The sequence below is a fragment of the Entelurus aequoreus genome, linkage group LG11 (assembly GCF_033978785.1).
Source record: "Entelurus aequoreus isolate RoL-2023_Sb linkage group LG11, RoL_Eaeq_v1.1, whole genome shotgun sequence".
Taxonomy (NCBI): Eukaryota; Metazoa; Chordata; class Actinopteri; order Syngnathiformes; family Syngnathidae; genus Entelurus; species Entelurus aequoreus.
This window is the reverse complement of record NC_084741.1, coordinates 34,747,508-34,770,690: the sequence shown is the minus strand read 5'-3', so window position 1 is coordinate 34,770,690 and position 23,183 is coordinate 34,747,508. Positions and strand designations below refer to the sequence as shown.

Sequence of the window (23,183 nt, the reverse complement as noted above, 5' to 3'; positions counted from 1 at the left end):
GGACCATGATTTATGTCCTAACTTGTTCACCGGTCCTCATATGGAAGGCACGTTTCCTTGTTGATGTCTCAAGAAGGGGAGAAATACAAGAATACACACACACACACACACACACACACACACACACACACACACACACACACACACACACACACACACACACACACACACACAGTATCATTACTTGTGCACATGTATGTTGCAACTTCCCCTAACAGTGGCAAAAACGTGACTGCTTTTTTTTTTTTTTAATAATGTCCTGCCCAGCTTCTCGGGCAAATCATATAGCAGATGTAGATGCCCATATCGGCTGTTCAGATTTACTTTACTAAAGAGAAGTGTAGGATACTTCTCTTGTTGCCTTACTTGTATTTTGACTTTATTAAATGTATTTATATTATCATTTGGTGCAGCCAGGCCGGAGCAGGAGGGGATAGAAAGAGAGAAAAAGGAAGACAGAGGGGGGAATTGTGGGGACAAGAGGGGGATTAGACAGAGAGACAAAAACAACAACAGCAAACACAACAACAACAACAACAGAGCAACATCAGCAAATACGACATGTACAAATATGATGGTAAAAGTAATAGCAAATAAGCCGTTAGCGAAAATTTAAAAAAAATACAGAAATGACCATGAGCATTATTACACTAAAAATGGAGCAATATGAATACCAATAGAAGTAGTGCTATTGATGATAAACAATACCAATACTTTACCTTTTTTATCAACAATACAATTGTTCAAATGCAACAATACATATACGTAATGATAACTTGAGATACGAAAGAATGCAGAAAAATGGAGGGGAAGAAAGAGAAGCAACCTACATTAACCTTGTAGATTGTTATAGTAACAATAGGTTAAGCTTTGTCAGTGTGCCATGTGTTATACCCAGTTTACCCTAGGGCAACAACGTTAATATGTTTGATGAAACGTGATTATGTGCATGAGTGTATGTGTGCATATGTACTTGTATATGTACAGTATGTGTATATGTGTGCTTGTACAGTGAATGTATATGTACAGTATGTGTATATGTGTGTACAGCGAATGTATATGTACAGTATGTGTATACAGTATGTGTGTTTGAACAGTGAATGTATATGTACAGTATGTGTATATGTGTGTTTATACAGTGAATGTATATGTACAGTATATGTATGTGTGTGTTTGTACAGTGAATGTATATGTGTAGTATGTGTATGTGTGTGTTTGTACAGTGAGTGTATATGTACAGTATGTGTATATGTATGTTTTTACAGTGAATGTATATGTACAGTATGTGTATACAGTATGTTTGTATAATGAATGTGCGTGTGGATGTACGAACTTTGAGTGTGTAAATATGTACTGTATTTATTTGTATATGTATGTGGGAGCGTAGGTACCTATGTATGTGTGTGAGTATATGTGAATTTGCATGTACAATACATTTGACTCCCAGTGTGTGCGGGAGCCAGAGTATGGCCCCAGCCTCCCCGACAGCCCATCCCACAAACAGTAGGTGTGGTGCCCAGGGAACCAGGGGCCACCTCCCCCACGCAGCCAAGCCGGACAGCGACAGGAACCCCAGAGCCTGGCCCACCGCGCCGCCCACAAGGGCCAGCAGCAGGCCGCAGACAGACGCACCCGGCAGAGGACAAGGCACGAGAAAAGCAGGGGGAAGCCAGACCCCAAGCCAGCGAGAGACCACAACCCACACGGACAGAAAGGCGGGACGCCCCGCCCGAGGGGCCCGGTTGCCGGTGGGGCGGGGGCGGTCTTCCCGTCCGGTTGCGGGGGGTCTCCGGGCCCCTCGGGCGGGGCGTCCCGCCTTTCTGCCCGTGTGGGGTGTGGTCTCTCGCTGGCTGTCCCCTGCTTTTCTCGTGCCTTGTCCTCTGCCGGGTGCGTCTGTCTGCGGCCTGCTGCTGGCCCTTGTGGGCGGCACGGTGGGCCAGGCTCTGGGGTTCCTGTCGCTGTCCAGCTTGGCTGCGTGGGGGCGGTGGCCCCTGGTTCCCTGGGCACCACACCTACTGTTTGTGGGATGGGCTGCCCCCCCCCCCCCCCCCCAAACCAAAAGACCCCACCACCCCAACCCAAACCCGCACAAACACACCACCGCCCAAACAACCGAGACACAGTATCCAGACCAGACACGGGCGCCGCGCCGCCACCACATCAAGTCGCCAAAAACGTGACTGCTAAACAAAGCACTCGTGTTGTTCTCATGCGTTCAAATGTCTCTTTAGACATACAAAACAAATGACACACACACCATGAATATCCATGAACACATTATTATTGTTATTAAAGGGTGCCTTTGTGCTTAATCAAATCCTTGTGTACTATAAATTGACCTCATTTACTTAGAATGCTCCGTCACATGAGATATTTAACAATTTACTTTTGATTTTTCTAGTTAATTTGCACCAGGTATCCAAAAAATGTTAAGGGGGCAGACCAGTAAGACTCCACATATACCCCAATACTTTTGTCCAATGTTTTTGAACTTAAATTTTTTTAAATATTTTTATATGGGTGAATGTTACGGATGTTAAAAAAAAATCGATACATCACATCTGTTGCTAAAAATACAGTTTCAGTGTATCTTATTAATTGACATACTTTTCCACTTATTGAAAGTTAAAGGTTAGGGGTGTGAATCTTACAACAACTCACGATTCAATTCAATTCGATTCAGAATTGTTTCTCGATTTAAACCGCTTCTTGCAATATTATTATTACCATTATTTGGTATAAAATATTATAATAGAACCTTTTTAATGTTACAAAAGTCCTCTTGATGAGATATGCCGTAAGCGCGGAGATGGCCTAAAAACATTTTTCTATAAACCGATTCTTAAATAAAAAAAAATTTTTTTAAATAGAGTTTTGAATTTTCGATATAGAATCAGAATAAAATAAGGATCGCATCGCAATTCGAAAGTGAATCGATTTTTTTCATCCCCCCTATTAAAGGTGTTAAAATGCAGCTTAAAACAATGCCAGAGTAGTTAGTATTGTTTTCATGATGGTAACATCAAGACCCTGGAACGGACTATTTTCTTTGATATCATTTTGGATGTGGATGGATGTTTTCTTCATCCAAACCAATTACACAAGGCACTACTTTAATCTGCACTATAATGTTTTTAAACTTTCTCTCTTATTCTTTGATTGCATTTTTCACATTTCAACCAGCTAACTCCCACTAATGTGAACATACAATGACCACATTATGTATTCTGCAAACGTGCACCTCTTCTGTTTTGATCATTTAATGGACGGCAACAACAACAAATGTGGGAATGTAAAACATGCTCACGTCATGCGGACGTTTATAGAACCAAAGTGATATGAATGTGAAACAATATACGATGAGACACGTCAAACACCATTTAGGATTGTAATGAATATGAATTGCGATTTGGATGGGAATAACTGTACAGTGTAGTCAATTATTCAATTGTCATTTTAATGCAAAAGTCTAGAGATTTACCACCAGCCACTTCATTACGTACACACATGCACATACTAATGAAATAAAACCGATGACATCATCGCTTAATCTACATAAGACGCAAGTCATTTTTGAATAATCTTTAAAAACAAATGATCGTCCACAAATGGCCACACTTTGGTCAGTTTGACGAATATTCCGACAGTCGCAGAATAAAAGAATCTGGCAGGACTTCGCCCTTTAAAAGGGGAAGGCCGAACAGGTCACAACTAGTTTATGTGTTTGTCTTCTTACTGTAGCTAGTCATAACTCCCGCTAGTGTGGACGAGGTCTGCACGCTTTCACGCCTCACATTTTCACAACGGAGGTAATGCAGACTCTTCGGGCTTGTGGAGGTGAGCTGCATGTTCGGATATGCGCTACGGCTACGAATACTTTGCTTTTTTTGACCGCTTGCATTTGACTACCAAGTAAATGCATGACCCAAAAAAATTGTCTTGTATCTCACCCTTAAAGGGTAACTGCACTTTTTTGGGGAATTTTGCCTCTCACTCACAATCCCTACGTAAGACAAAAACACAAACTGTATGTCTTTCTTTTTTATGCGTTGTAATTTGTAATACATTGCAAGTACACCCTTGCAAATCAAAAAATCTATTTACATGTCATAACCTGAATATTAATCAAGTATCAGTGATATTGTTATTATAAGCGCTAATAGAGACAAACAATTTTTAGCGGTGCCGTGATCACAGAGAGGTAACTATGTTATGCAGTTATTGACAAACTGAGTCAATAAGCTGCTGCATCGCCTCTGAGTTGGTGAAAGTTAGTTCCAGATTATAAATCATGCCTCTCACCTGAATAGTAGAAGGATGTGGCCATAAAACAAGAAGTTAGTCAACTTTGACATCTAGCTAATACCTGGAGATGGCGAGTAAGACACGAAAAAGTGCTCACCTTTGTTTTTAAACCTGCGTGAGGATTATTATTTATTTTTTATCCAAACCGGAAGATATAAACATCCCATCAATCGGCATCCCAGCGAGAGCAGACAATGTACAGTAAGTGATTGTTTTGTTATCTTCATAGTTGGTATTTCTTGTTTAGCATTTAGCAATATTGCTACTTGCTGAATCTGCTTAGCACTCAGCTTCTAAAACTTGTAACTCACCCTTCGTTAATCTAGGCTCAAAAATATAGGGTTCTGGATCATTTGTCCTAAAATAATCTTTGTTGTCTTTCATGAAGTCTGCCATGATAAGTTTCAAGTTTCAAGTTTATTAATCTTCGGTCAATCGTCAACAAAATAAACAAACAGTTGTACATTCATAAATTAAAAATGATAATGATAAGTAATAGTTGTTGTTGTTGAAGGAAATTATGGGTTGTTGGGATGGGTTTGTGAAATGAATATGCCATCGTATGCTTACAATGAGCAAATGTTTTTATGAATGTGCCTGTTACTACATTACATATATACTTACAGCATTAATATAAAAACTTGATAAAGGTTTTTGGATGTTTTTTTAGAGCGCTTTATAGGCAAAATAGAGCACATTCCATTACCTCCATTGTTAGCTGACTTTTGCTCATGTTTATTTATGACTTAAAATGTATAAAAAAAAAAAAAACATATGTGTGCTTGTCTCACATTAGGATTGTGAACAATAGACAAAAATACAAAATAAGTACAATTCCACTTTAATACGTATTGCATGGAAATTATGTACGTCTCTGTAGCAAACTGAAGGCCCGGTAGCGAAATATCAGATTGCAAATCCATTTATTGTTACGTCCCTATTCACTAAGTTGGCAATAGTGATGCCTCATACTATGTCTTCTTATTCTCTGGCAGGCCAGGTGCATTTAAACAACAACAATAACAAATAAATGAAAGTATAGGAAACACTGTACGGAGTGAATCAGATAGATGGTGACTTATACTATCAAAGAGGTAGTAACTCAAAGACATGTTTATTACTGGAGCTGTACAACCGCACTGCATAATACTGGAAGGTGCAATTTGTGATTGAGCTTTTGTATTGGACCCTTTTAGATTGCCCAGGTGTACCTAATAAAAAGGCCAGTGTATTTTACAGCTCTAGTGTGTGGGCTTGTTATCTTCTAAATGGTGCTATTTGTAAATATGTGTGGAGGGCGGGACATTCTTTAAGTGTGTGTGCTGGGGGGGTCTTTCCTGTCCATTGTTTCTCTAAGTGTGAATATACGTAGTTAGGGGCTTTTGTGACTACAAAAGAGACTTGAAACACTTGAAACACAAACACACAGGGAAAATGCTTCCACACGATTTCCTGCTCATCTCCACATGATTCCTGTTACATCATTAGAGCTAAATGTTTTCATATCGCCTTAAGTGTACACTAAGTGCTTTCATTATTGAGGTTAGTCGCATGAGACCCCTGCAAGCTCTCAAAGGAGGACATGTGATGGAGACCATTGTTGCTGTTAGTGGGAGTGCATCTTTGCTCACCAGACTTGGGGTTGCAGAGGACGGGCGGGCTGCTGCTGAGTGTTGGGCTGCTGCTGTAGTACCCGCTGCTGCCACAGCTGCTGCTCATGCTACTGCGCCGCACGCCAACCACCACCTTGATCTCTTTGGTCGGACTCACTGTTGACATCAGACCCAAAAAAAAACTTTCAACCTAAATTTGAATAAAAAACATGTAGGCTAAATTGGAGTCCCATGCAGTATTTGATTTTAATGCCCACTACACCCTATTACAAAAACAAATACCATTATCATTATGTAAATCTAATTTGAATTCAATTTGATGCATATTTTTTACTAAAACAACTTCATGGGAAAGAAAATGTTGAATAAGTTATGTTTTTAATGCAAAAAAACAAATTCAACATAATGAAAAGTTCCACATGTTCCTTCCCTCTATGTGAAATTGCCAGCCCAGCACTGACACCATGCACCACGGAGACAATTTTAGCAGTAAAAATGTCATATGAAGCACTCGTAATGACTGATATACACAAGCTATGGATATATCAGTAAAAAGTGCATTTAGATTAGATAATAATGAGTCATATCTTGAAATATGGGAATGATTATATGAATGTTTTATCTAGGCCTGCAACTAACGATTAATTTGATAATCGATTAGTCTGTCGATTATTACTTCGATTAATCGATTAATAATCGGATAAAAGAGACAAACTACATTTCTATTCTTTCCAGAATTTTTTTGAAAAGAATCAGCATACTGGCACCATACTTATTTTGATTATTGTTTCTCAGCTGTTTGTACATGTTGCAGTTTATAAATAAAGGTTTATAAAAAAAATAATTTTTATTTTGAAATTTTTTAAAATACAATTTTAAAAAATTGCCTCTGCGCATGCACATAGCATAGATCCAACGAATCGATGACTAAATTAATCGCCAACTATTTTTATAATCGATTTTAATCGATGTAATCGATTAGTTGTTGCAGCCCTAGTTTTATCAATGAAATGAACATAAAATAGAAAAAAAAATTCACGTTATAAAAAAGCAATGCAAATGTAAGTCACTGTAAATGTTATTGTTTTTTATTAATAGCTGTGATGATAAATGATAATAACAATAATGATACTCATTGTTCTGTTATTTTTAATTCATTTAGTTTGTTGTTGTTTAATGTTTTAATTGATATTATTCATATTATTATCTAGGGCTGCAACTAATGATCAATTTGATAATCGATTAATATGTCGATTATTACTTCGATTAATCGATTAATAATCGGATAAAAGAGACAAACTCTATTTCTATTATTTCCAGAATTGTATTGGAAAGAATCAGCATACTGGCACCATACTTATTTTGATTATTGTTTCTCAGCTGTTTGTACATGTTGCAGTTTATAAATAAAGGTTTATAAAAAAATAATTTGTATTTTTTTATTTTTTTAAATACAATTTAAAAAAATTGCTTCTGCGCATGCACATAGCATAGATCCAACGAATCGATGACTAAATGAATCGGCAACTATTTTTATAATCGATTTTAATCGATTTAATCGATTAATTGTTGCAGCCCTAGTTTTATCAATGAAATGAACATAAAATAGAAAAAAAAATCACGTTATAAAAAAGCAATGCAAATGTAAGTCACTGTAAATTTTATTGTTTTTTATTAATAGCTGTGATGATAAATGATAATTACAATAATGATACTCATTGTTCTGTTATTTTAATTAATTTAGTTTGTGGTTGTTTAATGTTTTAATTGATATTATTCATATTATTATCTAGGGCTGCAACTAACGATCAATTTGATAATCGATTAATCTGTCGATTATTACTTTGATTAATCGATTAATAATCGGATAAAAGATACAAACTACATTTCTATTCTTTCCAGTATTTTATTGAAAAAAAACAGCATACTCGCACCATACTTATTTTGATTATTGTTTCTCAGCTGTTTGTACATGTTGCAGTTTATAAATAAAGGTTTATAAAAATAAATATCCTTTTTTTTTTTTTAATATAAAATTTTAAAAATTGCCTCTGCGCATGCGCATAGCATAGATCCAACGAATCGATGACTAAATTAATCGCCAACTATTTTTATAATCGATTTTAATCGATTTAATCGATTAGTTGTTGCAGCACTATTATTATCATTATTATTGATACTTCCATTCATCCACGTTCTACTGCTTGTCCCTCTCGGGGTACTGTTGCTATTAATTTTTGGTTTTCCTTTTTTTTAGTATAGTATTTAATGAGTACCGGTATTGTATTCGTATGTCTTTTACATTGCTTTGTACATTTCTATCCTAAGTATTGTAAAGCTGGAATTGGGCTGGTGTTGGGTTTCCTCTATCTTCTTTTATTAGATTGATTAACAGTCTGTGTATTTTTGGTAAATAAAATAAATAGGGAAAAAAAAGTCAAACAAAACGCTTTAAAAACACTAAATAACACAAAAGGTGCTGTTTAGAGTTACATTTGATTCTTGTGAGACTTAAGCTGCTAAAGGATTCCTGTACTTCTACAAGTGTGTTTTATTTTGGATACCACAAGAGAACAGTGCAAGAGGAAAAGTGTGATGATAACCATAGAACCAAGAACGGTAGCAATAGTTTGACCCTTGAGCAGATGGATTCACTTTACATTACAGCAAAAGGGTTAAGTGATAAAAATGGAATGAGACGAACTACACTGGGGGGTCCGACTTGTTTTCATTGAGGGCCACATCACAACAATGGCTGCCTGCAGTGGGCACATTTTTAAAATGTATTCAAATCATGCATGCAGGAAATAACTTGTGATTATGATGATTAATAAAAATTCAAGTGTGATGCATCTGATATTTCAAAAAATATAATTTCACAGCACTAATATTGTGTATAATCACCTCATGATATTATTACACAATTACTGATGCAATTAACTATTAGATTGTTTTTCATGTGCACATTGATGGATAAAGTTGCTTTGAAATCATAAGTAAAGGTGACAAGCAGATATTTAACTACAAATGTTTAACTTTACAAAAATTAGGTCGGGAAAAAACACAGAGGCTATATCATCCCTACAAGCCTGTTTCGCAGGTTTCCCTGCTTGTCGGGGGATTTTATAAAATTATATAAAGAGCGGAATATACGTTTATATAATTATATAAAATCCCATGACGAGCAGGAAAACCTGCAAAACAGGCTTGTAGGGATGATATAGCCTCTGTGTTTTTTCCCGACCTAACGTATATTCCGCTCTACCCCGGTATTGAGCACTGTATACTGGATAAACCACAGAAACCTCGACTAATACAGTGTATATATATATATATATATATATATATATATATATATATATATATATATGACCATTTAATATTAAAGTTTAAAAGGTATGCATTTTTTTCTGTCAAGATTAACAAATGCATTTAGTTAAAAAAATAAATAAGTATTTTATTGACCCTTAAGTTTGAAACGTGATCTACAGTTATTATCCACTTGTGTTTTGTAGCGTATAAGAAAATCCAGATGATGTCCAGTGGAATATGTTGTGGTTGCCTACAACCATGACTTTGTGATAGTGTTTCACTGTTCATAAGTGACAAGACTGGTTGGATTGACACTGCCAGAGAGGTTAAAGGTTTGAAACTATATTTATTATTGTGATTGATGACGTGTTGTGCGTACGACGACAAGACTACCTGAGAGAAAGCTGGTGTTGCCTCCGTCCGAGTTTTGTTTGCGGAGGCAGAATGGGCTGTCGTGACTCTCGGGAATGCCGCGGCCTCGCTCATGGAGAAGCTCCATCAGCCGCCGCCTCCTCCGAAAGTTCATCCTGAACTGGAAGAGGAGTGGACCGTCCACAAAGTGATGCTGGTTGGTGACTGGTAGAAAAAAGGGGAGGATTTTTTACCAAAGAGGAGTAAGAGTTAAAAGAATGTCAGATGATTGGTGACTAAAGACCTCATTATCAAAACCACAAAGTGTCTGGGAATTCATCCACAAGAGCATTAGTTCGGTCAGAGAGGTGTTCTAGTTCAGTTCAGTCAGATGGGGTTCAGGTCAGTACATCAGACATGTTTTAAGCACATGAATCACTAAGTTGAAGTGGATTCATTTCATCACGATTAAACGCTATCTTTGCCAACAAGTGCCTTCAATAAAAGGTAAACGTATAAAATGTACATGTATTCTTTCTTACTGCTATATGTAAGAAGGTGTTTCCAAAAAACATACTTTATATACATACTATCAGAAAGTTTTGCTTTGGCCTTTTTTCCAAAAACAAGTTTTGAAATATGAAGAGTTAAATGGGACAAAACTGGTATTTAAGTATTTAAACAATTACTTACAATAAATTATAATTGGACTTAAATGTTAAATGTTGTTAATTTATGTATTCCAAATGTACATTTCATTATTTAAACATTTCGTTATTTATTTCACTGTTTAATTATTATTCATGTTACTAATTATTAAGTTATTTTTTTCATTATTTCATGATTTATTTAATTATTTCATGAACATGTGTGTCAGCACTTCATGGATCTACTTCCTAACACCTAATTGGTTACCTGGCACTTCCACTTGAACCCTTCCACCAAAGAAGCAGAGGAGTACTGGTCAATAAATAAATATGAGTATCACCTCTGTAGCAGCCATGTTTTCAGAAACCTCCAAAGTTCCAGGCTTCAGACCAAGGCAATCATAGGACTAGATTTGTGTTAGCTCTGCCCACTGACTTTAATGCAGCGTTTCCCCCCATTGGTGGGGAATAGAGACATGACAGGTGGGGCGCGAGGAACGGGAGGAAATTTCACTTTGATTTTTTTTATTTTTTTTATTATTATATTCTTTGATTTTTTTTTTTACTATGCTTTCATTTTCTATACACACTGGAAATCACTTTGTGATTCTGTCTGTGAAATCCGCTATATAGATAAATGTAAATTACTTATTTTTCCTGTATGCTTTACATTTCTAGGTAGGAGCGAAAGTTTGACAGACAGCAACAGTAACTAATGGGGGCGGGGCTAAGCGGAAGCTTTGTGAATGGCGAGTCACTGTGCGAGGATTTGCTGTTTTGCAAATACATAAAAAATAGAGCCACTGCTGATGAGCTGTTCAAGATAATGGACAGTTTCCTCAAAGAACACAACCTTAAATGGGAAAACTGTGTGGGCTTTTGCTCTGATGGCGCGCATGGCAAAGTCAAGAAATGGGCTGCAGGCTCTAATAAAGAGGGTTGCGCCAAATGCGCATTGGACACAATGTGTCATTCACCGGGGAAACACTCGCGTCAAGGCAGCTCAGCCCCGAATTCAATGAGGTTTTAACAGTGGCAGTGTCAAGCCTGCAACCCCGATTTGAAAAGCGGTGCAGTGCAAAACAGGCTCATTGCAGCCACTAATGCTGGAGTACTGTAAAACTCATGTTCTCTTGCCCTGTCCTCCTTTTTTTGGCAAAGATTGCAAAGTGGCACTTTTATTTTCATTTATTATTGAACTTGATGCAAGTTATTTGATTTATTATTGAACTTGATGCAAGTTATAACACTTTTATTTGATTTATTATTGAACTTGATGCAAGTTATAACACTTTTTTTGATTTATTATTGAACTTGATGCAAGTTATAACACTTTTTGATTTATTTATTATTGAACTTGATGCAAGTTATAACACTTTTATTTGATTTATTATTGAACTTGATGCAAGTTATAACACTTTTTTTGATTTATTATTGAACTTGATGCAAGTTATAACACTTTTGTTTTATTTATTATTGAACTTGATGCAAGTTATAACACTTTTATTTGATTTATTATTGAACTTGATGCAAGTTATAACACTTTTTGATTTATTATTGAACTTGATGCAAGTTATAATACTTTTGTTTTATTTATTATTGAACTTGGACGGCGTGGCGAAGTTGGTAGAGTGGCTGTGCCAGCAATCGGAGGGTTGCTGGTTACTGGGGTTCAACTACCTTCCTAGTCACGTCCGTTGTGTCCTTGGGCAAGACACTTCACCCTTTGCCTCTGATGGCTGCTGGTTAGCGCCTTGCATGGCAGCTCCCGCCATCAGTGTGTGAATGTGTGTGTGAATGGGTAAATGTGGAAATACTGTCAAAGCGCTTTGAGTACCTTGAAGGTAGAAAAGCGCTATACAAGTATAACCCATTTATCATTTATATTTATAACTTGATGCAAGTTATAACACTTTTGTTTTATTTATTATTGAACTTGATGCAAGTTATTTGATTTATTATTGAACTTGATGCAAGTTATAACACTTTTATTTGATTTATTATTGAACTTGATGCAAGTTATAACACTTTTTTTGATTTATTATTGAACTTGATGCAAGTTATAACACTTTTTTTGATTTATTATTGAACTTGATGCAAGTTATAACACTTTTGTTTTATTTATTATTGAATTGATGCAAGTTATTTTATTTGATATTGAACTTGATGCAAGTTATACCACAGCTGCACAGTTATTTTATTTATTATTGAACTTGATTTTATTTTATTTTATTGAGTTTGAATGTATAAAACTTGATGTTACTTGATGTTCGATAAATTTGAAAATGTTAAGCTTGGCATTAGCGTTCTGTTGGGGCGATGGGGGCAGGTGGGGCTTGAAAACTCCCCCATTGTCCAAAGTGGGGCATGACAAAAAAAGTTTGAGAACCACTGCTTTAATGGCTGAGTTTGACGGATAAAAACTAAAATCATGAAACGCTGGCACACAGGTCCATGATATAATCAAATAAGTAATTCAATTGTGATATAATTAATTAAATCATGGAATAAAGAATGAAATCATGCAATAAAATCAATAATTAACTGATGAAATAATTGATCAGTTTAAATAATTAAATTTACGTTTAGATTAAAAAAATGAATGACACATATAATGCATTTGTGTATTTAGTTAACAATAATAATCAATAAATTACACATTTAAGTAATTATTAAAAAATGTATTCATCTAACTTTGTCCCATTTGACCTCCATATTGGAAAAAGTGTTTATATTCGGGTCAATACAGTATACAACACGGCCTGCCTAATAAACTGTTGATAAAATATAGCCTGACATAGGACTTTATTTCATTTCATATATTACAATTCAATTCATTCAACGTGACAGTTTTGGACTTTGCCATTATTTATTTGTGTTTTTCCTGTATTCGCTTATTTTTCTGTTCCTCTCGTTCTCTTCTAAGTTGCCACTTTCTGTGTTGTATTTTCCAGCCTTGCTTCTGAGACGAGGCCGGTGCATTGTTTTGCATTGCTTGAATGCACATTGGCAGCGCTGCGTTTTGTTTATGCCTATAGTCGCGTTCACGGCGTATGCATGTTTTTCACCCGACTGCAAGTTTTCTGTATTTACCTGTGGTCTCTTGCTGAGCCACATTGGTGCTCCCTTCTTTTGGGACCATTTAACTACATTTTACCTGCACGTCGCCTGCTGTCTCTGCATCTTGGGGTCACGCCAACAGCCGGCATGCGGCACTGTGACAGTTGGCTCGGTTTAGATGAACAATTGTAATTTGAAGTATCCAAACAAGACTGAAGCACAGAGGACCACTGTGAAGCCGTTACCATAGACTCAGTGACAACACACACAGCATTGCGATGTGTGTTGTAACACACATACACACATACACACACACACACACACACACACACACACACACACACACACACACACACACACACTCACACATTCCAAGGCCTTGGAGATGTTTGGCTCTATCATAGCTCATGAGAGATGGGACTCACAGACAGAAAGAGAAATAGTTCTTTGCCTTCATTCTCTCCTACTGGAAAGGAACATACAGTATGTACACTGCACAGCCACATAGTGTGCAAGCTGTGCAAGACATCAACAATATGTGAAGGCCAGTCTAACTTAATGTTGAGTAGATGTGCATCTCTGACATCTGCGACAAATTCAATTTGATGTCATGTGGAGACCTGACTGGAAGTCATCCAGGCCACAAATTGCCTAATTAGATATACTGTACAATCAGAACAGTGGATTTCATGTTAAACATAGTTCTTCTTTTTTAGTGGTTTTAAAATCATGTTATTATGTTTTGGTCCCTATTTGAGCTGCTTTTTTTGGCCACACTAGGGGTGCTCAAAAAAATATATATAATAATTCAAATTCCAAATCTTTTTTTTTTAAATTCCAATTATAAACAAATTAATAATTTTCACAGAATCCCGGGACCCATTCGTCAGAGGTGCTGCTCCAACCCTAGCGGCAGGGAGGAAATGGAATCCATCTGCAGCAGTCGCAGTGGCAAAGACTGTCCTCAGACATCGGGATATAGTGGGGCATGTCCAATATGGCAGAGGGGGCCTTGGTTTGGAAGCAACAACACCCACATGGCAAAAGGAAACTGCAACCGAACGGCGGCACATGGTGGTGGAGGAAGTGCGCCACCAGGAGGAAGCAGCCAGGTGTGCCAACTAAGTCTCCCAAGGCCAGCAGGGCTTCTGGATGAGGTGGGAGGGCGTAGAGAGGAGAACAATTACGTGGAACGAAATATGGAGCATGGAGTCTAATAGACTAAGTTTCATCATTAGAGCCACATATGATGTCCTGCCCTCTCCAACCAACCTACATCTCTGGTATGGAGAGGACCCAGCCTGTCTCCAGTGTACAGTCCCAGCAACCCTCAAACACATCTTGGTAGGTTGCAAGACCAGTCTGAGTCAAGGGAGATACACCTGGCGCCACAACCAGGTACTGAAGTGCTTGAACTTGAGAATAAGAGAGTAGTCACCAATGCCATGCCTCTAAATGCTCAGGCTACCTTCCCACGCAAAACAACTTTCATCCGGGAAGGAGAGAAACGGCGGACCAAGCCATCACCTCCAGACTTAGGCCCACTGAACGCAGCCCGAGATTGGGAAATGCGGGTAGACCTCAGCCATAGGCTTATCTTCCCACCCGAAATTGCAGCAACCAGCCTGTGCCCAGACCTGGTCCTCTGCTCCATGTCCTGCCGCCGTGTCTTCATCGTTGAGCTAACGGTCCCATGGGAGGACGCCATCGATGAAGCATTCGAACGGAAGAGGCTGCGATATGCTAACTTGGCAGCTGAAGCAGAGGCACGGGGATGGAACGTGAAGGTGTGGCCAGTGGAGGTGGGCTGTAGAGGCTTTGTAGCCAGTTCCACCACAAGGCTCCTGAAAGAAGTAGGAATCAGAGGACAAGCCCAACGCAAGGCTATTAAAGAACTTTCCACCGCAGCAGAACGGAGCAGTCACTGGCTGTGGCTGAAGCGCAGGGATGCAGCATGGGCTGCCAAATAACCACGTGGTGCCACCATGCGACACACACCCAGATCTGATCAGCCTGTGGTGGGCCAACCTCGGCAGAGGGTGACTTGTGATAAATGGCCGAAACGCCCAATGACGTCGGGGAACACAACTGAAGATGTGTTGTAGTGGTGGCACCACATGATTATTGCCAAACTCCACCCCACCCAAGAGGACATCTCCAACCCCATTTAATTGTTGTGCTGAATATGTAGGGATCTTTAACAACTAGTCCTATTAAGAATCCAAGAATCAATAAAAAAATTAAAAAAATAGTTTTTTTGTGCACTTTTTTTTGCATTTTTTTTCTTAAAGAATATTTTTTTGGAGAAAAAACATTAAACAACTATCATTGATATTATTATGATTTATACTGTTGATTTCATTCACTTTTAGTTTTCTTTTTTTTAGTCTTGTATTTAATAAATATTAAATTTTATGTCCTTTTAATTACTTTGTAAGTTTATGTCCTCCATCCATCCATCCATTGGGGTTGTGCTATTTTATTTTATTAGATTAACATTCTGTGATTTTTGTAATTATAATTTTTTTAAATACATATCAAAATGTTGTTTTTAGACCACCAAACCAACATGTGTTAAGTCGTACATCAGCAGCCAAGAAGAGCTTTTTTAACCTGTAACTATTTTTTTTAAAATGGTTTTATTATACTCAATTATATATGACAAGAATCGTAGAATGGCTACATCAAGAATTGGAATCGAATCGAATCGTAAGGTGCCCAAAGATTCCCACCTCTATTAGGTACACTTGCACCATCTAATGAGATCCATTAGAAGATTGGGCCTTTATAAATATAATAAGATGTATTGTAAGGAATACAACTTTAATAGCCACTTCCCATTGGCAAGAATGTAAATGGGATGTTTGAGCGCTATTTCCTCAATCTGTTATAATCTGTGCATGTTTGTTCGTGTAGTAACAGCTTTGAGTTAAAAAACAATTTACAAAAATGAGATGAAATCAATGCCCCCTGCCCCCTCACCATGCTGGATGATGCCATGCTCGAGGAGGCGTCGTCCCAGCTGCTCTGTCTCCTCCCTGGTCGCCATCTCGCCCTCTTGGACCAGCCAGTCAATGAACTCGGCGGCCACCAGCGTCCGCTCGAAGGTGCCGCCTTCCTCCTCCCTGGTCTGCAACAGGCTGTTCTCTGTGTTCATCAACCTAGACAACATCGAGGGAACTTTAGTGATGGAAGAACCAGTTATTATACAACACTTGAAATGCAACATTTGCAAAAACAATGTTAAAGTTGGCTGCCACTCAAAATAATTGTGTAGCAGATTTACAAGTCAGTATTTTTGTTGAGTGTTGAAATTATGAATGCATGCAGCTCAGACACATTCCAGAGACTATAATCTAAATAACTGGAAATACGTTGAATCTAAAATGTTATTCTGCTAAGCTCTCAAATCTTTTAAGATGCTGATTAACATAACTCAATGTGTTTCAGCCATGTGTGTTAAATATTGTAAAATAAATATAGAAATGTTACATCATATTTTCAACAGACTAATTAAATGTATTCCTATTTTTAAAATAATACATCACAATTTATCCCAGTTGTATCAAATGTTTTGTCTTTACAAAGTGTTGATTGATGCTGTCAGAGGTGTTAATGTAACACTAACGGGTTTATTATTGCATTACAGCACACTTGGGATGTAACTACAGTATATGAAAATGTCATATCGCTATTATTGTGAACAAAATTATCACGTTATTATTATTATCATGGTATTGTTGAGCATGCTACTACAGACACTGAAATCTTATGTGTTTAATTGAAAACGTCTTCATGTCTTGTATTCATGTTAGCATTTAAGCCAGCAAGCGATTAGCTCACTAGCTGCTTCCGTACGAAATGAGCAGTGTCACTGTGAGTTTTTCAAAGTGTGATAATCTATCACGGTTTTACGATGACGAAAATTTTAAACGGTTGATAATAAAGTGATTTAATGAAGGTCATAACACAAGCACTTAGACATCATTTCCACATATTATAAAAAACATTTTCTTCCTCAGAACTGTACAGTGTGTGTAATTTACTTGCATTTGCAACTAAAAATAGGCTGTGCCAATATTTTAAAAAAAAGCATGCACGTGTAAATACTGATTTTAACCCCTCAATTTGCATTTTCTCTGAATATAAATCTATCCAAATTGGACTAAACTAAAGTAAAACCTTTACACATTTGTGTACAATGTTTGAAATAAGATCAAACATAACCAAATGGACAAGTGATTGACGCGGAAGTGTCACTAATCACTGCAGTGATGTGCGGTTCCCTCCTTCTCCTCTTCCTCCTCCATGCACAGAGGGGGTGGGGGGTCTCACACACTCAGAGTTTTCAAACACGGAAGAAACATCTTAGTTGGAGGAACTGTTCAGTAAAAGCAGTGTTAATTTTGTTCACTAATCATTTTTGTCCTCGTTATCGTCAATGACCCATTTTCCTTTGACAAAATTAGGACGATAACGAATGAAAACAAAAGTACGATTTACATTTTTCACCCGGTAAAGCAAGACTCAATACAAGACACCAATACAATATGTCTTTTTCACCAGAAAGAAAGACAAGCGAAGACACACTTCACCTTTCCCGCAGTAGACAACAAAACATCTTGTGAACCCCCTGGCTCATTTTCTCCCGTAAAAATAGAACCAATTTCAAGTGCAGTCTGCAGACTAACCATCGGGACGTCTACGCAACAGTAAGTAGGCCAAAGCTAATATTTGGAAATGACCCATATTGTACTGAATTACTGATACTATCAAAGACGGTAGAGCAGAAGCAACACCGCTTTCTTTACCAAAAATCAATACTGACTTCAAAACAAACTGCTTTTGTCGTAGAGCGTGATGCTGTGATCAGCTGACCTAAGTATTTATTAAAAACAAGGCAGAGGTTTTATTTAACAATTATATTCCATATTTTTGGCCACTGTAAAATATGTACACAGTTAGACCAGTAACACAGTGTTATAGGAATATAGGAAAATAAAACCCTGTACTTTCATCAAGTGACTCTTTAGATCAGACCTGGGCAAATTAAGGCCCGGGGGCCACATGCGGCCCGTTAAGCTTTTCATTCCCCAAAAATGATTTTAGATTTTTAAGATGTAATCTTTAGCTGCCATTATGATCTGCAGTGATGTTTTCACTGCAGATTTTTACAACAAAGTTCTAAAGCTTAGTGATATATCAGATTGTCGGTGGGGTTTGCGTTCATATTTCTTTGTGTTTGTTGCATTTTTGTTGCATTGTTTCGCTTGATTGTAAAATATGTCTATAGAGAGGGGTTGTGACGTTCATACGTTGTCAATATTCAGTGTTTTATCGTTCATAGTTAATATTGTAAATCCCACATTCTTTATTTTCATGTACATTCTGGATGTCCCATTTAGTAAAAAAAATGTAAAATTCCATTCCGTTTTTTAAGGAGGTCTGTCATAACGTTTGATTGATTGATTGATTGAGACTTTTATTAGTAGGTTGCACAGTGAAGTACATATTCCGTACAATTGACCACTAAATGGTAACACCCGAATACGTTTTTCAACTTGTTTAAGTCAGGGTCCACTTAAATTGATTCATGATACAGATATATACTATCAGATATATACTATCATCATAATACAGTCATCACACAAGATAATCACATTGAATTATTTACATTATTTACAATCAGGGGTGTTGGGGGGTGGGGGGGTAGGATATGGACAGCAAGTAGTGGACATAGAGAGAGAGAGAGAGAGAGAGAGAGAGAGAGAGAGAGAGAGAGAGAGAGAGAGAGAGAGAGAGAGAGAGAGAGAGAGAGAGAGAGAGAGATCAGAAGGCATAAGAAAAAGTATCTGCATTTGATTGTTTACATTTGATTATTAGCAATCCGGGGAGGGTGTTAGTTTAGGGTTGTAGCTGCCTGGAGGTGAACTTTTATTGCGGTTTTGAAGGAGGATAGAGATGCCCTTTCTTTTATACCTGTTGGGAGCGCATTCCACATTGATGTGGCATAGAAAGAGAATGAGTTAAGACCTTTGTTAGTTCGGAATCTGGGTTTAACGTGGTTAGTGGAGCTCCCCCTGGTGTTGTGGTTATGGCGGTCATTTACGTTAAGGAAGTAGTTTGACATGTACTTCGGTATCAGGGAGGTGTAGTGGATTTTATAGACTAGGCTCAGTGCAAGTTGTTTAACCCTGTCCTCCACCTTGAGCCAGCCCACTTTGAAGAAGTGGGTAGGAGTGACATTCAATCAGACATTATTGTGAGGTTTTGTATTAGTGTTCCTAAAAATAGATATACCGGCCCCCAGGCAAATTTTTTTCTCTAAATGTGGCCCTCCGAGGCAAAATAATTGCCCAGGCCTGCTTTAGATGGAGCCTGTGTACCGCTACCACAGCTAGAGTCACTGGTCTAAATAAATAGTACATGGTAAAATGTACACATTACATTTTAATGATGGAACAGAAAATAGTTACAATGTTATTGAACACAATTGTTCAAATATGATGTCTCTAAGTTATGCACTCCAAATTTCATGTATAGAAATGTGTGCATGTAAATAATGTAACACTGTACTATAGCATTTTTCATTACATTCCTAATGTTAGGATTTGAGCGTCAAATACATGTTCATGTTCCCTTTTCATTCTTTCCAGTTAAATACATATAATAATTTTAATACAAGTGTACGCACTGCGCATAATTCTATTTTATACTTCAGTCAGAGCAAGTGAATATGTTGTACCCCATCATGCACCTAGCTCTACTAGTGTTAGTTTAGGGATGTTCTCGGCATTTAATTGAGTGTTGCAGTAGGCCTTATGATGGTTTATATGTATGAATGCACATCTGTACATTGTTTGGGTGTTAATAATGAAATTGTGATACTTAAGACATTCCATATTGCTCCTAAATATCATCTGTGCTAGTAATTTTTTCAAATTAGTAGCACCGGTGCTACTGGTGAAAAAGCTAAGCGTACAGCTCTGATCCTGACATTTTCTGCAAATATGTGCTATGCAAAGCAGATACATTTCTCGTTTTATTTTTTTCATTTTATTTTTATTTTCAACACGACTACCTGGCCTTTGAGCTCCCCTTTAATGAGCTGAATGTTGAAGAGACGGTGGTGGTGATCCTGACCTTTCTCTGTGGTTTATTGTTAATGTTATTCTTAATTGATTTTCTATGTATACACCAACCTCTCTTGGGGCTACAGACGGAAACCAGCCTTAGGCTAAAACCTGACATATTTATATACAATACATACTGTATTATCATCAATATGTGCTTTCATTATTTTAAATAAAGAATAAACCAAACCAACAGCACACGGATATATTTATCATGTTATGGCCTTTTGTTGAAGCTGTAAAAGGAAATTACGTGCAGCTCTACACTACTGCAAGTGGGTCAGTGTGTGTGTGTGTGTGTGTGTGTGTGTGTGTGTGTGTGTGTGTGTGTGTGTGTGTGTGTGTGTGTGTGTGTGTGTGTGTGTGTGTGTGTGTGTCAAGGAAAAGTACCATCCATAGTTAGGACATAAATCATGGTCCCAATAAGGAAAACCATTGCATCTAATAGAGAATGTGTCATTTGCACCCCTGGTGGTGAAATCTATCAAAATTAGGGTGGTCCCAAAAAGGAGGGGTTTTTCAAATTGACTTTGTCCATCCATCCATCCACTTATTCCCTTTGGGGTCGCGGGGGCGCTGGAGCCTCAAATTGACTTTGTGTCGGTTTTAAAAGTGCTCCCCCTCTGGTCAACATATGAAATAACAAGTGTGTGTAAAAATTTGAAGTGCTCCCCCTCTGGCCAACATATGTATTAACAAGTGTGTGTAAGAATTTGAAATGTAATGTAAAATTCTTCCTTTTTTTTGGCAAAATGGTGACATTTGTCATATAAAATTCTGACATGTATCACAATATTGCCGATTTTTTTGTTGTCCTTGTAAAATAGTGACATTTTTTGAGTAAAATTATGACTTTTGTCTTAATTTTGCCAAGTAAAAATCAGACTGTTATTATAATATTGTCAACATTTTTAAGTTTTCTTATAAAATTGTGACTTTTGTAACGTAAAATTACGACTCTTTTCATAAAATTGTCAAAATATTGCACAAATGTTCAGTTTTTCTTGTAAAATTTTGACTTGCGGTGAGTAAAATTACGACTTTTACTGTAATACTGCCAAAATTCTAAGTTTTTCTTCTGAAATTGTGACCTTTTTCTTGTGAAGTTCGAACTAATTTTTCACAACAAGCTTTTTTATATTTGCATAGTATGTATATATTATTTATGTTGTAAATACAAATCTATATATATCTAGAAAGGGTGGTCCTAAAGAGGTAGGCATTTTTCGGAGGTCTCAAGAAGGTAACGAATACAAGAATGTGTGTGTGTGTGTGTGTGTGTGTGTGTGTGTGTGTGTGTGTGTGTGTGTGTGTGTGTGTGTGTGTGTGCGTGCGTGTGTGCGTGCGTGCGTGCGTGCGTGTGTGTTTGTGTTTGTGTGCGCGCGCGCGCGTGTAGGTGCATGCGTGTGGTTTCTTGAATCGGCAATAAATGTGATAGCATGTTGCCAAGGTAATGTGTGAAAAATACACAGAAACAAAAGCTACACACAAACTAACAACAACAACAGACAAGTACACACATGCAGAAAGCAGAACAGCTGACTGCTGTCACTGTCTCAACCCTGCACAACACACACACACGGACAAATGTCAGTTAACTCCAGTGGCCAACTTGGTGAGACATTGTTCCATGCAGACACACCATGCTGGTACGGATGACCCACCTTTGAATGGGTTCATGTCTCAACATGTCAGTAAAGTGCACTAAACCTGGGAGTATCTTGGCAGGCCATTGATCACACACTAGAACTGTCACTGTTGACTGACACGCCTAAATCAGAAGCAACTGCAAGCCGTTTGTCTAACACATGTTACAGCTAACCATCAGTCAAATTAGGATGTGAAAGCAGAGAGAATAACGTCAATGAAAATATTGATGGATAAAGATTTAGGAACAGTGGTAACTGATTAATTATTTTCATTTACAGTATGTATGCATTTTAAATGGTTGTTTTCTGTTGATGATGTAACACTTACAGTAGCCACACCTATTTCCACCATGCAAGACAAACGTGCAAAAATTGAGCAAGAATAAATATGTAAAATGTGTTCAAAAATATATATTTACATTACGGTTGTCAGAAATTAAGTCATGTGATTAATCTACAAAAAAAAAGATCACATTAATCATGTGTATACAAAGATTAATCACCCAATTTATTTTGACCCCATGCTCCTTCACCTTAACCGAGGATGGTTACTTGAGAGGCGGTGTGGGTTGTAATAAGTCAGTGATCAGGTCAATGCATACGTTAGTACAAACATGAGTGAGGAGACTCCTACTGGTGTGCTCACTGGCACATTTCCTGTCAAAATACACCCTGACGGGACTTTAGATAGAACTGTTACCAAGTTTTGAGCAAATAAATGACGTGCATTAAAGTAAAACTTTTTTTTTTAAATGAAATTCCTTTTAGGTACATTTAAATTATGCAAGCGTGTCATAAATTGTGATTAATCCCGATTAATCTTAATACCAAAGTGTGATTAATCTGATTTAAAAAAAATCATTTGACAGCATATTAGACACAGTGGTACCTTTATTTGATTTGGTTGTTGCCGAAAATGTTCACCATATGTTTGCCTGGGTTTTTCTTATACCCTGTTGGTTATCGTGTTGGGCTGAACATTACACGTAACAAAATAATCTGTTTGCCTGCGTATCATTCCGAGGAATCTATTGTCCAAACAAAAACAATCTAACCTGTTGTCTGACTGCTAAATAATCTACCATTTGGCCAAGGAAAGTTGTTAGAGCCAGC

General features: G+C 37.4%; 1 protein-coding gene across 2 annotated transcripts in view; it reads right to left on the bottom strand.

The window, feature by feature from the left end:
• deptor (DEP domain containing MTOR-interacting protein) overlaps window positions 1–23,183 on the bottom strand; it is an 86,282-nt gene that overhangs the window by 35,965 nt on the left and 27,134 nt on the right. For both annotated transcript variants that reach the window (XR_009827758.1, XM_062063072.1), the window contains exons 5-7: window positions 16,271–16,449; window positions 9,624–9,806; window positions 5,937–6,074 (exon numbers count right to left, since the gene is read on the bottom strand). Coding sequence is in view for 1 of the 2 variants with exons in the window: in XM_062063072.1 (XP_061919056.1) it covers window positions 5,937–6,074; window positions 9,624–9,806; window positions 16,271–16,449 (500 nt within the window). In the remaining variant the exon portion in view is untranslated. The remainder of the gene's footprint in view (window positions 1–5,936; window positions 6,075–9,623; window positions 9,807–16,270; window positions 16,450–23,183) is intronic.